Source organism: Brienomyrus brachyistius, chromosome 6 (genome assembly GCF_023856365.1).
Source record: "Brienomyrus brachyistius isolate T26 chromosome 6, BBRACH_0.4, whole genome shotgun sequence".
Lineage (NCBI taxonomy): Eukaryota > Metazoa > Chordata > Actinopteri > Osteoglossiformes > Mormyridae > Brienomyrus > Brienomyrus brachyistius.
The window spans coordinates 15,575,675-15,592,662 of NC_064538.1; the positions used below are offsets into that span (position 1 = coordinate 15,575,675).

At 42.3% G+C, this 16,988-nt stretch overlaps 1 protein-coding gene across 2 annotated transcripts; it reads right to left on the bottom strand.

Moving 5' to 3' along the window:
- Positions 1-404: 404 nt before the first annotated feature.
- On the bottom strand, positions 405-10,790 carry si:rp71-17i16.5 (phosphatidylinositol 4,5-bisphosphate 3-kinase catalytic subunit gamma isoform). 2 transcript variants are annotated; one of them, XM_049017091.1, is made up of 11 exons: positions 10,307-10,790; positions 6,935-8,982; positions 6,588-6,653; positions 6,122-6,347; positions 5,592-5,686; positions 5,186-5,332; positions 3,296-3,386; positions 2,871-3,001; positions 2,559-2,670; positions 1,138-1,301; positions 405-903 (listed from the first exon to the last, which is right to left on the bottom strand). In XM_049017091.1, exons 2-11 carry the CDS (start codon positions 8,966-8,968, stop codon positions 646-648), a joined length of 3,324 nt encoding a protein of 1,107 aa, XP_048873048.1. In that variant the 5' UTR covers positions 8,969-8,982; positions 10,307-10,790; the 3' UTR covers positions 405-645. The 2 variants fall into 2 exon arrangements, with proteins under 2 accessions (XP_048873048.1, XP_048873049.1); XM_049017092.1 differs by having other exon boundaries at positions 6,935-8,955; positions 10,307-10,789.
- Between the last annotated feature and the right edge of the window lie 6,198 nt (positions 10,791-16,988).

Genomic DNA, 16,988 nt, shown 5'->3' on the forward strand with positions numbered 1-16,988 from the left:
TTCCAGTTTTGCTTGAACAGATTTATCTCCCAAAATACTTATTAAGTCCAGAACCTCACTGGCCAACTTCTGTGTTCTCCTCCATGTTCGGCACTCTGACGGGTGGGTCCTCGGAGACCCACAGACGGTCCAAGTTTTTTGCTCCCTCCCAGTCAAACAGGCCACACTTTTGCTCCAAAGACCAGATTGGGAAACATTGCTGTACATACTTTGCTTCCTCTCTACCAGTCACCTGCTGCCCTGCTATACTGGAGGTATCATCAGCTCCCTTAATTAATGAATAGGCATAATGTAATATAGTAATTTTAACTTTTCATTTGGTCAAGTGGCCTTTCACACTAGGCTTTGTCAGTTATTTGTGTGGTGCTCCATTCAAACTAAAAGGGGACAAGGATGGGCATGAGGACTGGGCAGAACATTTATTGCATAAATTGTTCATCACACAAGAACAGCCAATCAATGATCAATGGCTATCGATAAAGGTTAATACATTATGTTAGACAGGTTTTGAGTGTCACTGCACCCTTCAGGTAAAGCTGTGAATCTCTCCATTCCAGGTATTGAGATGTTTTTACATGATACATCAGATCAGTGCTTCATGAAATCATTGGAAGGAGAGATATCCCACAATGGTGAGCCTCAGGACTACTTGATTCCTGCCACCATGTGGATCCACCAGTTAGCCTGCACAGTCCAACCCAGCTGTTCACATTGATCGATCTGCTGCAGGAAGTGGTCGCAGGCCACTTCCTCGTTCTGGTTGTCCTGGAGTGCCTGGCGCAAATATTGCATGTCTTGGGCGCAGCTGAGCTCAGGGATACCCGTCAGCAACATGAGGGAGAAGAGGGTCACCAGCAGACGGGTGTGGGTCCGCAGAGCTAAGTATGCTTCGATACAGGTTTTCTGGAAGGTTGATGGTGATACGTTAAGACAAAAAACATTTTATGGGAAAAGGTTTCATCCAGCCCAGACACACTTAAATTCAAATGCAATAAATTTCCTTTATTGTGAAATGTAGTACTGTTACATAGTTCTAACCCACTCTAGTCCACTAAATATTTCAATTTACACATGAAAATCGTTCTTAATAGAGATATTAAGTTAATTGTCAACATGTGAAAATCAAATATTCCTCACCTTGAACCTCTGGAAATACAAGCTGGACTTCTTGGGCATGGACTTCCTGCCCATGACATACAGGAAGTCAGGCGTGAGAACAAAAGGAGCTCTCTCCCTGTTCACACCAAGGAAGCGTTTGGTGTTCCCCAGGATGTGTCCAAAGTCAATGTGGAAAAGGTTTCCTTTGAAACAAACAGTTTTTCCCTTTATTAAATTACTCGGTAAGTACATGCTTTATCCATCCATCCATTTTCCAAACCGCTTATCCTACTGGGTCGCGGGGGGTCCGGAGCCTATCCAGGAAGCAATGTGCACGAGGCAGGGAATAACCCAGGATGGGGGGCCAGTCCATCGCAGGGCACACTCACACACCATTCACTCACACATGCACACCTACGGGCAATGTAGCAAGTCCAATTCGTCTCAGCATGTCTTTGGACTGTGGGTGGAAACCGGAGTACCCGGAGGAAACCCCACGACGACATGGGGAGAACATGCAAACTCCACACACATGTAAGCCAGGCGGAGACTCGACCCCGGGTCCCAGAAATGTGAGAAAAAGTGTTGCCCGAGGAATTTCATTGAGAGAATCTCAAAAAAAATTATTGTGGAGTTATGAAAAGCAGGATCCAGAGCTACAACTAGTTGATAAAATACAGTGCTATACTTAATAAAAATTCAGGATTGTAGTGAACATTTTTACCGTTTTATTGCTTATATGATATGATTTTTTAGTTTTCTAAATTTGTTTTCCTGGATGTGGCAACAAGGTATACAAAGAAGATGTGTTTTTCTGCTGGCACGAGATGGGTGCACCTGAGCCAAGCCAAGCCTACAACACACAAATGAATCACACCCAAAACTGTGCTTTAGGTGATTCTGTGTGTTTAATATGATATGAATAATATTTTCTGATGATCTGTGTTGTTGCTGAGAATAATGGCCCTGCTACTGTCCTGTGATTCATAAACATAGGTTCACCAATGATGGAAACAGTGGATAGGTTTTAGCACAGCGGTAATAACTTCACTTCCAGCAACCTGCAGTATGCTCTCTTCTCTCATATGTCTGACCCATAAACAATCATCAGTGTTCTAGATGTATCATCTTGCTAGATGGAATATTAATTGGATGTTTATTTGCATCCGTGACTGTTGAGTCATTTAAACCCTTGTTCCTTTATTTTAGTTGCAAAGTAATTTCTTGTTCCAAAACTACAGTCTGAGCATTAGATGTGGTTTGCATTTTTCCTGTGTTTGACTTTCCCTCAGTGTATTTCACCTGTAATTTTGGGTTACTTTCTTTGATCTGGTTGAGCCCGATTGACCTCACTACCGACTATGAGCACTGGATTTGTGTTCTGCACTCATGCCAATGAACTCCACTCCTGAACCGATATCTGCTGAAAACCATCCCTTGTACCAGGGCTGTCCCTTCACCTTGCTCCGTGATCATGATGTTGTCATTGTGTCGATCTCCTATCCCCAGCACATAGGTGGCTACACAGTAGCCAGCACAGGAAGTGACAAACCTTTCCATGGCCTGGTAGTGCTGTGAGTGAGAGTGAACAGATGAACAGAAGAAGGTAAGCGAACATCAGCATGTGAGGAATACATATGAAGTGGCTGGGATTCTTCCAGAATGACTAGATTAAAGAGTGAAGAATTCATTAAGGAAGAAGAATCCACCTTCCCTAACCCCTCATTCAGTACACGCAGGGGCAGTAAAGGGCTTAAGGACGTGCACCATACTATTTCCTGTAGCTGGCTCCTCCCCTTGAGCCACTCAAGCAGGGCGTCGTTTTTGAATGCTCCCGTGTTTCCTCCTCTGCTTCTCTGCACGGCGGCAATGGTGACCGCATCTCTCACAATTTCAATCAAACCTGAGGCATAGGAAGACACTACCTTGCATATTTGGCAAACAAGAAAAAAATTAACTTGCACTTTCCTGCAGTTGTGTGGTAATTCAGGACTTCCTGATGATGTTTCTGATGTGTTGCACGGCAACATTGTTGGCACTCAAGCTGAATGTTAGGTTAATCTGTATCGCAATCTTTTCCTTGTCTTCTGCCTAATCGTGTATAGAGTAACTTGCGGTATGACCAATAGGATAACTCACATTTTACAAATGCTTCTAGCAACTGTCTCTGGAAAGATTAATGAACCACGTGACTTACCTATGTTATGGCCAGTGGAAATGCATCCGTAGGGCACCAGATTCAGATTTAAAGATTTTTCCTGCCAAACTGAATCCATCAATATGAGAGTCTGGAAGATCAAACCCAAAAGATTAATAGCTACAGGCAGGTGAACTATAAGATAGACAGAAAAGCCATAAGAACAAAGGGTGTAAGAAACAGCAGCAGAAGAAAAGATATTGGTTTGTCAAATATGAAATAGACGGGACCGTTCATGCTGTGTGAGAACTTAAGCACTGAACTTTGCAATTCTGCACCCCGTCATTCCAAAAATGCCAACTTTATCTCATGTAAGAACAATGAATAGCAGCCTGTTGGCTGGAGGAAAAAGAATATTTACCTGCTGTTTTTTAAAGAATAAATGATAACCCTTTGATTGAGGGGCCACAAATAAGAACAAATAATGCGCTAATATAGTTCCTGCATGAAATGCAGTAATAGTCATGATGAATGATAAATGAACATGCGATCGGTACAAAACTAGCACTTTACTAGTTAATCAATGTAATTGTCACGTCCGGCTCGTCCGCTCCTCCTGTGTGCCACGCCCCCTGCTTACCCACGTGTGTTTCCCGAATTGTACCCAGCTGTTTCCGTTTGCTGTCATTCAGTCTTGTGTATTTAAGTCCTGGTCTCCCCAGTTTGCTTTGTCTGTCATTGATGTTTCCTGATGTCTGATGTCCCTTGCCCCGATTCCCACGAATAAACCCCCGTTTTCCCGTATCCCGCTTGCCTGCCTTCTCCTTACCCGCACGATCGCCCGTCAGCTACACCACGGATCGTGACAGTAATAGGTAACAGTGTACTACTGCATTATTTACATGCATAACATCACATCGCAATGAACTTGTCAAAATATGCTGCTTGTACAATAATCCCCAGGTCTTCAAATGATGGGTGTAAACATTTGTCCGGATGCTGGCTTTTCAGTACTATACGGACATTTACTTACACATACAATTTGGTAAGTAGTATGCTAAAAATATTGATGAGATGCATACTGTGACGCATAAGAGTTAGTAGTCTGTAGAAATTCAGTGTATCCTAATGTTCATTAAATTCGGTTTGCTGAGTACAGCACATGCAACTGTTTTGGTAATACCATGGAAGTGATAAGCACTGAAGTGGCACTGAAGAAAGGGACAGCTCAGCAGCCACAACATTTTTTCAAGAAAGAGATATCATGGATAAACAAAGTAAAAACGTTGTACTGTGGTGGTACTTTTTAAATATTAATAATTGATACTTTATTGATCCCTGAGGGAAAATTCTCTTTTTGCCACGCCCATCTAGCACCAGGAGAGCAAGCTAGGCTATGAAGGGCAGTCACCTGTCACAGCACCCTGGCAGCTGGGAGTTAAGGGCCTTGCTCAAGGACTCACAGACATGCTGAGGCCAGGCTTGAACTGATGACCTTCCGATCACAGGCAGAGAGGCTTAGCCGACAGAGACACACGCTGCCTCACGACCCTATGCTTTTTTCAGTTTAAAGTTCCACATGTTTATTAAACATAAGGATATGCTGAACTCATACAGATTACTAATGTTTTCGGAACACTATTAATCTGTTTACCATATTGGGGCATAAGTGAACATCTATATCGTACCGAAAAGCTGGTGTCTGGACAAATGTTTATGCCCATCATCTAAAGCCCTGGTGATTATTATTCATGCACCATATAATTGTGAGTACATTGCAATGCGATGCGATATTGTGCAGCCCTTGCTACAAAATTAACAAGCAAATGTACACCTCTGCAGGTGTATGTGGAGGTAATTCTGAGTGAGAATTAAAAATACATAGCATCTTAGCGTGCCAGTCCTTAGCAGCCAGGTAATGAGCAAGACATTTTTAAAGTGGCACCTAACCTGAATGACCAGCATGTCCTGCCGCAGGTCATCACCGTGTTTAAAAATCATGCCCACAGGGGGGCCAGAAGGTCCTTGTGAAGCTGGAGAGGAGAATTCCAGCCACAATGGCTTCTTCTTGGAGGCCATCACTTTGCACCTATCCAGCTGGAGAAAGTGATGGTGTGAAGCATCCCATAGGAGATACCAAAAATATCCATTAATGATTTTTGCAAAATTGTGGGAATATAAAATAAGTCTCATAAACAAAGGTTTTCAGACAAGAAATACTTGAAATAACAAGTTTCATAATCATGTTTCAGGACATGCAATACTATAGAAAATGTTATGAATTACCAAACCCATAAAACACATTGCTTCAACATAAAAATAAAACAAAAGTGATAATACCCACAACTTAACGCACCATGATTGCCCCTGCTCTGACTCGGGGGTCGTAGGGCACCTGGAACTCGGATGGAAGGTTGCAAGATCTCAGCATATCCTGCAGCTGTTGGGCAGCTGATTTATAGAATAGCGATACTTTATTAATTCCCATGGGGAGATTCTCTTTGCCCCATCTTGCTTTCCATGAGACAAATACAGGTAAGAACGAGCAAAGGAGGAGCTACAGCAAAGCACCAGACCTTGGGCAGCGCCCAGAGGGGTGTGGACCATGCTCAATGGCCCACAAACATATGACCATTTTGCTGAGGCTGGGCTCAAACCAGCAACCATATGATCACAGGCATAGAGGCTTAAACTCGCTGATCCACACACTACAAAACCACAGTGCATGGATATTTATTTATGAATTTGGGTAAGCTCTTACCTCATAGAATAAAGGATATTTTCATTTGCATATTGAAATGAGATTCACATTTCATTCATTTAGTTAGACTACACACTAATTTAGCAATACAACTACCCCATTACAACTAACCCCTAAAACATTACCATTCGCTGTGAGGTCGGTCTTCTCAGGGAAGAGCTTCTTTATGTCGACGGCCACCTTGTGTAGACACTCAACCAGCTGTACCTGCTGGAGGAAGCTTGTCAGCATAGCCTGTCCACAGCCCAGCAGGTAGGCCTCCAGCACCACAGCAAGCCGCTGCTGGAAGTAGGGGAAGCCGGACACCTCGCTACGCAGGTACCAGAAGAAGAAGTGGCCGATTCTCTTACTCTGTGTATGAAAAACACAAAGTAGAATTGTTGGGCACATGTAGTTAGCTGAAATCCTCACGCGTGTGTGGTTCATAATAGATAGTGCTAATAGAAAGAGATCATTCAAGATTTAAGAATGTTCAGACGTTAATTAGTTTCTCACCACAATTCACCACTGTTCACCATGCCATCTCACTTACAATTTCCACAGTTAGGGTAGTCTTGTTTCACATATTGATGAGCATGGTGGAATACTTACTCTGAGGGCCCTTTGGATGAGGAATCGTGCCAGATAACTGTCATGGTATGGCTCAACCTTCAAGGTCTGGGAAGAATGCCATAAATGTTAGGATATCATTTTTATGCAGCTTTAGGTTTTAAACATTCCAATGTTCATGACATGTTAAAAGTACAAGTACAAGATTCCTAAAATTCTCATGTATTATCAAATGAGTACGTTTTAGCATTCAGTAAGCAGAGTGTAAATACATGCTACTATAGACATGGAATACATTTTTATTTTATTAAAAGCAAATGTGACTTACAGTATGTCTAGTCTAACTTGTTTTTAATGGAGGAAATTATACTCAAGAATCTTCCGATCACCTGGACTAGTTGTAGTAAGTACCTCTGCACCTCTTCATTACTCAGGGTTTCCAGCTTCTGGACTGCTAGCCTCCTGACCATCTTATCAGCAAAGTCCACACTAAGTAGCTCGAGGGCAATAGGCACCTCCAAGTCTTCAGGGTCCCAGTTGGAGAGCAGCCAGTGGATATCTTGAACTGCATTGGAATTTAGCCAGTTGACCTTTCGGAGAAACTGGGGAAGGTTAGAGCCGTAGTGGACACTCTCTTCTCTAAACCTCCTTAGGGAACCCCTGTCTAATGTCTCCTTGCTAGAAAACTGTGAGGCTTCTTCATTACCAGACCCAGGGCTCCTCTGGTCTGAACTTGATTGCTGAAAAACCTCATCTGTGTTGTCTCTATACAAGGCCCCAGAAGAAGCACAGATCCCGGGAGAGTTGTAGCTGTTGGGGAGAACCACAGGGAAGCTGTACCTGTCCAGCAAGAAGGTGATAGCCATTGAATTGGTTTGATCAGGGTTGGTAGCAGACGAGAGCTTGTCTGCCTCATAAGTCAATGCCTCTTCATCATGCTCAGGGAATGGCCACATGTACAGGGTGTGCAGCCCTTGACTTAGTATAGATCTGTGGTCGATGAGAAGAAGATTTACAAAGAACAATACCTTTCCTTTGCCTTTTTGGTAATCAGGTGTTTTGACTTCTGCAGATGGCGGTTTTGACTCCACAGCCGCATTGCTGTCAGGAGTCGTGGCATTAACTGTGAGACTCAACTTCGCACCATATGGTAGGTTCTTAAGGAGAAGGTCAAATTCAAGCCACTCATTCCACAAAACTTCATCCGAAAATGGCTTTGACAGTGAGCAGACTGAGGACAAAACCTTGTTTCCATAAAGCACAGAGGCTTCAACTTGAATATATTGGGGGGCTTTGCTGGGGAGCTGGGGTATGTCTAAGCCCACCAGCTTCACTCTCAGTGTTCGGTCACAGTCCATTAGTGATATCATCATGATGTCATCCAACTCTTTGTTTGAAAGAGCAAGCTCCTCATGAGAACTGGGTAGTCCAGTAAAGCCGTCTACTAGAGGCCAATCCTCTGGCCTTAATGTGTCCTCCTCTAATGATGCAATGGGTAGCACAGACAGGTGGAGCCCCTGCATGGTCTTCAGACAGTGCCGTACCCATAGAAAGTTTGAGAGTGGATAGTCTCCACTGAGGAATTCCTCTCTCCCGCAGACCTTTAATGTCAAGTTGGCAACTGTATATTCCAAGGCAAAATCACTGTCAAACATCTTTTGGATGAATGTCTCAATTAGGTCACAAGGAAAATCATTAATGTCCACTTTAAAATTAAAGTTTTTGTCATTGTAATACAGGGTGACTAATAGGTCACAAGAAAGCAGTGACTGCTGTTCTTTAACAAGTGGTGATGAGGTGACCCAAGGCTCCAGGGCATAAGCTCTGGTGTCACGTCTCTGGAGTTCCTCTTTACGGGGTGCGGCAAACTTCCGGCGGGCAAAGTTAAGTTCCCCTAGTCGATTAGATGCACCAGCGCTGAGGTCGTACCCAATGAGGTAGGTCAAAAGCTGGTGGAACCTCTTTGCCTCCTCTGTAACTTCAGGAAGAGGGGCCAGTACAATCCTGGCCATCTTTTTACCATTGGCATCACACTGCCACTCAGCATTCAATGTATGCAGGACCTGGTGGTCATCGTGGATCTCATACCATTCACCTCCCTTATTATATAGAAGCTGGTACTGCTCCGGGTCAAGTAAGCTGAAGGGGTCTAAGAGGGAGTTCTGCTCTTGGGCCTGAATGCAGATACGCAGCCGCAGTTGATGAACATTGCACCGACTTGGCAGCTGAACCTGCACAGTTTCTTGGTTGTGTTTCAGCTGGTGGTCTTTCTTAGGGCGAAGTTCACAGATGAATGCTAAGACATTGTCAGTTGAGTTGATTGATCTTGAGGACAATGTTCTTGGCAGAGAATCACCTCCACTAGCTAACAGCTTTTGTCTCTGATCAGAGATCTGTTCCATCTCCGTGTCTGCATGAATCATAGGGGGAATAACCACTATAATTAGTGTAATTATAAGCTTAAACTAAAATTCAGGTAAGCCTATAAATGTCAACGTTTAAACAACAGATATGCACATTAACCTGGACCCGTTATTGTACATAATTCTCAAAAATGTTATGACATAATGGTCATGTGTTGCCAGTTTCTGTTCACTCATCCATTTTTCTTCCAGCTGATTAACTTGGTTGAGGTACACAAACATAATTATACACTATGGGCAATTTAGAGATGCCAGGTCACCTAAGTGCATGTCACGATAAAGGAAATCTGTGCAACAAGGAAAAAATATCTACTGAAAATATATCTGCATATTATGCTCCCAACAATAGCCGTCATGGGGGGAAGTTATGTGTTATTCACTTTGGTTAATTCCACTTCTCCCTCATTCATTATTGGTGTGTTACGATGACGTGCATAGACATGCTCGAACAGATGGGCGTGGCCGACCGGTACTTTTTGTCAGTCTAATGTGGGGAGCGGGAGGTTCTCATCGGTCAGTTTAAGGGGGGGTTTAGCATTTTAGCATTCTCGAAAAATCAGAGGGGGGGTGATGGGAGCACTTTCAATTGCTCAGGCGAAAGGGACAGGTGCCCTGGTACCCCGAGCACCATCCCTGCCTTGCGCTTTATGAGCTGACGAGGATCCTTGTTTTTCACTATTCAGCCCCGTGTTTTACGCTTACTAGTACACTACAAAAATGACGTATTTAACCAAATCTAACCAGTTTATTTCCAGCCCAGTCTATGTTGTGTTTCTGTTCCTGTCAACGCTGGAGCAAGTTTCAACACTCTGATCTGATTTTTATTAGTGTGCCGTATACACCTGTCACCCGTCAGAATACATTAACATTATTACTGAGTATTGTACAAAAAATACGTACCGTATTACACCCGATCAAAGCATTCCGCCAAAAGCCGTTTAAATCGTCCATTTGTAATTTTACGTATGTAGCCTAATTTTTTTTTCTGACCATGTTATTTTTTCTCTGAATGTGTTATCTGTTTGAGCAGATTACGAAAATATTTGCTAAATAGTCATTTGCAATGTAATTTGCAATTTTCACACGTTATTTACTCGCTTCAGTGGGCTTGAACACGGAAACCGAAGTAAACTACATTTTACAATTGAAATTACATACAAATAATAGAAGCGCGGAAAAAAATCCGTGTGAAAACCATCTGAACGCATTCCAAAGGGAAAGGGTAAAACTTGTAGAAGGTTAGTATTACTGTGTCAAGTCAAGTCCCACTTATATTACGCATTTAAAATTGAAAGTCGGTATGCGTTAGTTTCAAGCCATTATATCAAACGGGCTTACCGTGTTAATGCTGTGTTTCTGTCTCATCCGAGTGTTCTGTTTGAGTTGTGCTGTGTGAACTTCAAAACGTTTTGCGATCGACTGCAATGTCTAGCATAAACGACGTTTTTATCTCTACTTCCCCATTCCTATGTGCATGCTTACCTGAAAGGTGAGGCAAGAAGGAACCACAAATCTATCCTTATACTTCCTCTTTAGAAAATTAGAATTAATGGGAGAAATTGTGAAAAGTCCGACTAGTGAGTAGTTCATGTAAATAGAAATAGTTTAAAAATAGGCTCATAACTCAATGGCGTAATAGAGGGATGATTATGAAATAATCACTTATATAATAGATTCACTTATAGTGATTATTTTCCTTAAGTTTAACGCTATATGTCTTAACGTATGTGACTTAAATATGTGACTAGGATAGACCTTAGCAGAGCTAGTGCTGCAGACTTCAATATGAAACAGTCCCTATAAGATCATTTTGTGCCTAGTGGCAATTCTACACTTGAAATGGAGTTGACTGTTTCTTAGTGGATTAAACATTACAAACTGATGTTTAAAAGTTCAGTCTATTAATGATAAGCCAGAGGGAGGAAATGTCCTCCGACTTCTTTTATTGCAAGTGTGTAATAATTATTTAAATATCGATCTGGGTCATAGCTTGATTCCAATTCCATACAAATATTCATTTTTCTGCAGTTTTTTTCCTGAGGCTTATTCTGAATGGATCAACAGTTATGAATATACTAGTATCGTCAGGCCTGGCAGGGACAGAAACTCGGAGACCAGAAGTCAGGGAACTAGGAATGTAGTAGAAAGGTCAGATAAAAAAAAACTGGAATCATTTGGCTTGTGTCAGGGTCCAAACAGGTCAGAAGCCGGGGAGACCGTACCGAGGCATTGAGAACAGGGGATGAACACACAAAGCAGGTCCGGAGGAAGCAGGAATGAGGCAGCGCAGGATTTGGAAAGGCAGGAATCGTTAAGGCTCATGGAAAGTAAACAATACATCACACTGAGCGTGAGGGCAGAAGGGGTTATAAAGGGAGTGGGACAGGTGAAGGTAATGATTGCTGGTAACTGGCCAGCCTCAACCTCGTGGGACAAAAGAGTCTGCCACAGACTCAGGAGTTTCTGGCATGGGGGCAAGGCATAGTGCAGGTAGGAAAAGGGGGGCGATTCACTGGTGGCTCACAGGAACATGGGGGTTTATTAACAGACCACAAAGGGTCAAAAGCAAATTAGGAAAGAAAGAAAAAACCCCAGGACAGGCAACAAGGAGCACGCAGGGAACAGGGCAACTTAACCTTTTGAAGCACACCTTCCAAAATACAACAAGAAATACAACAAAAACCCACCAGGGAACTGCACTAAAGCAGGAACTTAAATACAGAAACTGAAGTGGGTAATAATGTACCAGCAGTGAGACATGAGACAATTAGCCAGTGAGAGAGGGTGCAGGACAACGAGCAATCAGGAAACACACAAGGACCGGCACAAGAACAGGAAACAGGTGAAACTAATAATTAACTCGAGGAACTGGGAGAATCATACAGGCAACCTAAGAAACTGACAGAAACACAAGGAAAGAGAATCTGACACCGGGGAATAACAAAGACAGGTTAAACACAACTAAGGCACAAAGTAAAAACCAAAAACAAAGCACAAACTCACAGGAACTAGAAACTGATAAATAAAACACTAGGGAACAAAATACAAAAACAGAAGGGGTTTAATGGCCACATATTCAGTTCACTGAGCCATGTGACAGTCTACACAGCAGACGAAACACACTAAGGATTTTGACAATGGGGAGGACAGGATAGCCAGTGACATCTGCTGGCCAAACGGAGAAGAACATGAAAGACTAGTGCAGAGGGGTGCTGACCATGACAGATGTATAATAACATTTGTTTTAAATTGCATTTTATATAATTGCATTTTATATAACCTATACCAAGGGGCGGCATGGTGGTGCAGTGGTTAGCACTGTCGCCTCACACCTCTGGGACTCAGGTTCGAGTCTCTGCCTGGGTCACATGTGTGTGGAGTTTGCATGTTCTCCCCATGTCGTCGTGGGGTTTCCTCTGGGTACTCCGGTTTCCCCCCACAGTCCAAAAACATGCTGAGGCTAATTGGAGTTCCTAAATTGCCCATAGGTGTGCATGTGTGAGTGCATGGTGTGTGAGTGTGCCCTGCGATGGGCTGGCCCCCCATCCTGGGTTGTTCCCTGCCTCGTGCCCATTGCTTCCGGGATAGGCTCCGGACCCCCCGCGACCCAGTAGGATAAGCGGTTTGGAAAATGGATGGATGGATAACCTATACCATTTTGGCCCAGTGATGGGTTGGTGCGCCATTCTGGGCAGTTCCATGCATTGTGCCTATAGCCTCTGGGACAAGCTCCAGATCCTCCATGACCCTGAATAGGACAAACGGTTACAGAAAATGATGGATGGATGGATGCATGGATGGCTATACTATTTTGTGTGATGGGATGTAGAGGTCAATCTAGTTTTTTCCCCAAATGCTCACTTTAGCTAAAAATGTCCACCCTATCATTATGCACCCTTCAGTAGTTCGCTCCCTGACAGGGTATAGATGCCTTTTACAGGGTCCCAAGTGCACCCTAGAATAGCTCATTTGAAGATGTAGGGTCATATGTATGAATGTGGGAAAAATACATTTAGTATAGGCTAAATACACAAAGATTATGAGAACTGTATCAGAAGTACAGCACACTGCTCTGGGGCTTTTGGGGCTCAACTGCTTGAATGTGGGTGTTTCTGCAGGTGCTTCATACACCAGAAACAGGAGAAGTCACATATTACATTGATTACATGTTAAAATGCTAATAGTATGAGTAGAATTCAGTGATCCATGAGGACTATAGGGTAAATTTTCTCTACTGCAAGTTACTCAGCCTCTGATGGTAACCTGTTTAACTGGTTTTAACAGTGCATTGTTGTTCTAAGAATTTACTTTTTTAGTTTCGTATTCCAACTCTCAATTTCATAAGGCACATTTAAATTCATTTTTTAAAAAAAAGCATTAAGAATAAAATGTAAAGTTAACTACTCATTTTGGTGGATGGAAACATAAGGATTCATTATAGCCAGTCTACACTTGTAGTAATCTACTGTATTTTTCAGCAAAAGTGTTCAAATGTGAGGAGACAACAAAGTATTAAAGGAATAATAATCAAAAACCCCAATAATCGACATGGCTGGAAATGTGCATTCAGACTCAGGGACAGCCTTTGATCAGAAAGAGTAAGTAGGTGAACTAAATTGTCATGAAATTGATTCAGCTCTTCAATTCTCAAATTACACTAACAAGGGATTGGGGTTTCAGTCAGAGCAAGCAAAACTGTCACATCCATATGGTATGGAAAGTAACACCACTAAGTTTAAATGCCAGCCTATAAGAAATACTGTTCTGAGAGAAATCCTCACTTAATTAAGTGAATTTTTGGTAACCATTGTAACTCATGGGTCCCTTATGACGTATATTGGCTACAGCTGACAACTGCGTTAAAGCGCTTTGGCCATGTAGTTCCAATAGTATCCCAACAGATGCAAGGCTTGTTGTAAATATCACAGCAAGACACAAGGATAATTTTGGCCAATCCATGAGCAATCATATTCATAAAATGATAATATGCAATACATTCATTAGAAGACTATAAAACTATTAAAAATGACTATAAACCTTGAACATTATCATGATGGAGGGATTTGTGTTTTTTAACAATTCACAAAGCTATATTGCCTGTATCACCTGGTATGGATTTTCTTGATGAACAGCTTTATGGGCAGAATCCAGACAAGCATTGATCCGACAAGGACCTTCATGAAGGGTGTCAAAAAAGACTGCCCTGTCTGGAGGAGAGTTATCAGGACCCACCTGTGGAGCAATGCCAAGAGGTTGTGTTAACTGGTAAGTGCTGGATGGGCAAGTCACCCACATAACCTTTCCAAGCATAGCCTGAAATAGCAAAGAGGAGCCATCTTGTGGGCTAACCATCTGCAAGGTGGAAGGTGGATGCAGTGGCATCTTGCAGCAAGTATGAGCCAGGAGGATCTAGACAGATCAGACCTTAGTGATTGACACTAAGGAAAATACAATGATGCCTCTCCGGCAGGGAACTAAGAATTTAGTAGAAAGGTCAGGTAAACAAAACTGGAATCTTACCTGTGCTCACAAGAGTTATTTTCATAATAACATTAATAATTTCCATAAATAACTTATTAGTTCAGATCATCACAAGGTAACATGGTTGGTACATAGTTAATCCCTACCAGTCATCCAGTTATCCAAAAAGTTTCTGATTCTCACAACCTTGTATTTTTTAAAATCTATATTAGGATGCTTCTGTGATGCATTAAATCACGTTAGTGTTTTACTTTCTTTTCAGTTGATCTTTACTATTTGTTTGCTCTGAAAAATGGAGAATGAGGGCTTGTTAACTGCTATTCGGCCCCAAATGGTCAAACTTACCAGCATGCTTGGTATCAAGCAAGCTATGCATGCTGTACATTTTGTCGAGAGGTTCTATGAGTACATTAACAAAAGTGAAAAATGTGCTTATTTTTTAAACTTAATAAAAACCAGAGTCAATATACATTGTGTCTTGCCCCGCTCATCCAATCCTCATGTGTGCCACGCCCCCCTTGCTACCTCTTGTAGAATCCCGGTGTTACCAGCTGTGTCTAGTCTTGTTCAGTGCAGTCTGGTGTATTTAAAAGGCAAAATGAGACACCTTAGGAAATACACAGCAGAATAATGGAAATGGCACAAAAAGCATGTGGTGATACAAAAACACGCCTGCTCTCACAAGATCGTGGGGTTTATTTTAGCAGCTGCTTAATTTGTTTTAGGTGTTTAGAGCTAAGTTGAGCAAGTTGCTGTCCATGGTGCTGTCGAGTCAGCCAACCACCTCACCTTCTCCTGCTCCCCTGATTTAGCTGACAACTAAATAGAATTAGTAGCCAGCAGAGGCAAGACGTGGTGATCAACAGAAAAAAAAACATCCAGATGTCAGATATAGGTTGTAGCCCATATTGCTTCATTCAAAATTCTAGCTATTTAAAAGGGTGAAGTTGGGGTTCATTGCTACGGGCACAGAACAACAACAATAATAATGATAACAATACAAACATTAGTAGTAATATGAGGTGTGCTTTTTAAAGACATGTGCTGTCAAGGTCAGTGTCCGTCTCGACCTCTATATGTCTTCTCCCGATTTGGCCAGCAGTTCTTGCTCACCATCTAATTTGGTGTTACCCTAGTGTGTTTCCATGCTACCCTGCATGCTACCTTGGCTATTGTCCAGACTACCTTTTTGTTGTGGGTTTTAGGCTGGCCAGAGGCATCAGCTAGTTGCTTATTGTGTAACATTTGTTATTTTATGTTCTCTTGATTTATTACGTGTTTATGTTTTTCAGTTGCAGGTCCTTGCTTTTTGCTCCCTGTTACCTGTTTGTTCAGTTTTCCTTATATTAGTTTCCCTTGGTGTTTGGACTTTTTCTGTATCTCTTGGTTCGTTGTCCCACCTGCCTCATGTCATTCCACTAACGCAGTTCAGCTTTGATTAATCAAGGCTCATACAAGACAGACTTGCATAGTCTCACTTAGTGTGCACACCCGAGACTGCCAGACAGAGAAGTGTGGTTTGTCACTACACAAAATGAGATTCCACTGCTTTAGAGTTCAGTGGCAACATGCTTTACACCACTTCATCCAATGCTTGGCATTGCATTTGGTGATGGGAGGCCTGCATGCAGCTGCTCGGCAATGGAAGCCAATCCCACGAAGCTCCTTAATTCCTCGTACTGGGATTAATGACAGAAGAAGTTCAGAACTCTGCAGTCATTGAGCCAATAGAGGGTTGGTAACTTTTTACATTCTATGTGTTTCAACCTGCTCTGTGACTTTTTGGTTGAGTCTCTGTTTTTCGTGAAGGCTTCCACTTTGCAGTAAGACCACTTACAATTGATCATCAAATATGGAAGAAATTTTCACGACCTGACTTGCAAAGGTGGCATCCTATGACAGTACTATACTTGAATTAACTAAACTTTTCAAAATGACACATTCTTTCACAAATGTTTGTAGACCTGACTGCATGGCTAGATACTTGATTTTGTATACCTGTGGCAATGGATCTGAATGGAACACCTGAATTCAGTGATTGAGAGGTGTGTCCCAGTACATTTGTCCATACGGTGTTCTTCTCAACTTCTTCCTGCAGTGCAAGAAATAAAGCTATATTAATTTGTATCTCTAAATTGGCAACAATATGCAAATGGGTGTGTGTGTCATGCGATGGACTGGCATCCCACCACGGGTGAAGCTCTACCTTGTGCCTTATGCTACCTGGGATAGATTTCCGGTCTCTGTGAGAAAGTAATACACCAATACTCACAAAGTCCTTCTTTTGTTACGATTACATGCTTTCATTGAAAACTGCTAGTATGTATTCAAATAAGGGTTCTAGATCTTGTTTTGTGACCAGCCTGCTTTCTTCAAGTTATAAATACCATCCATCATGGTAACTGAACAGTTGTCCTTGTTCTGTGGTGGGTGATCCGTAATCATCTTACTCCTTATATGTAGTTGAAGATCTTGGCTGGGTTTTTTGCAAATGTCTAAGAATAGAGTGAGGGATTAAGAGATCGAGGGAAGGAGAACC

What these genes read in the sequence shown, in the direction of transcription:
- si:rp71-17i16.5 (XM_049017091.1), bottom strand. Translation starts at nt 8,968, where the DNA reads ATGATTCATGCAGACACGGAGATGGAACAGATCTCTGATCAGAGACAA. An exon ending in ACTTACTACAACTAGTCCAG is followed by an intron (nt 6,654 to 6,934) that starts GTGATCGGAAGA and finishes CATTCTTCCCAG; the next exon opens with ACCTTGAAGGTTGAGCCATA. An exon ending in TGTATTTCCAGAGGTTCAAG is followed by an intron (nt 904 to 1,137) that starts GTGAGGAATATT and finishes TCAACCTTCCAG; the next exon opens with AAAACCTGTATCGAAGCATA.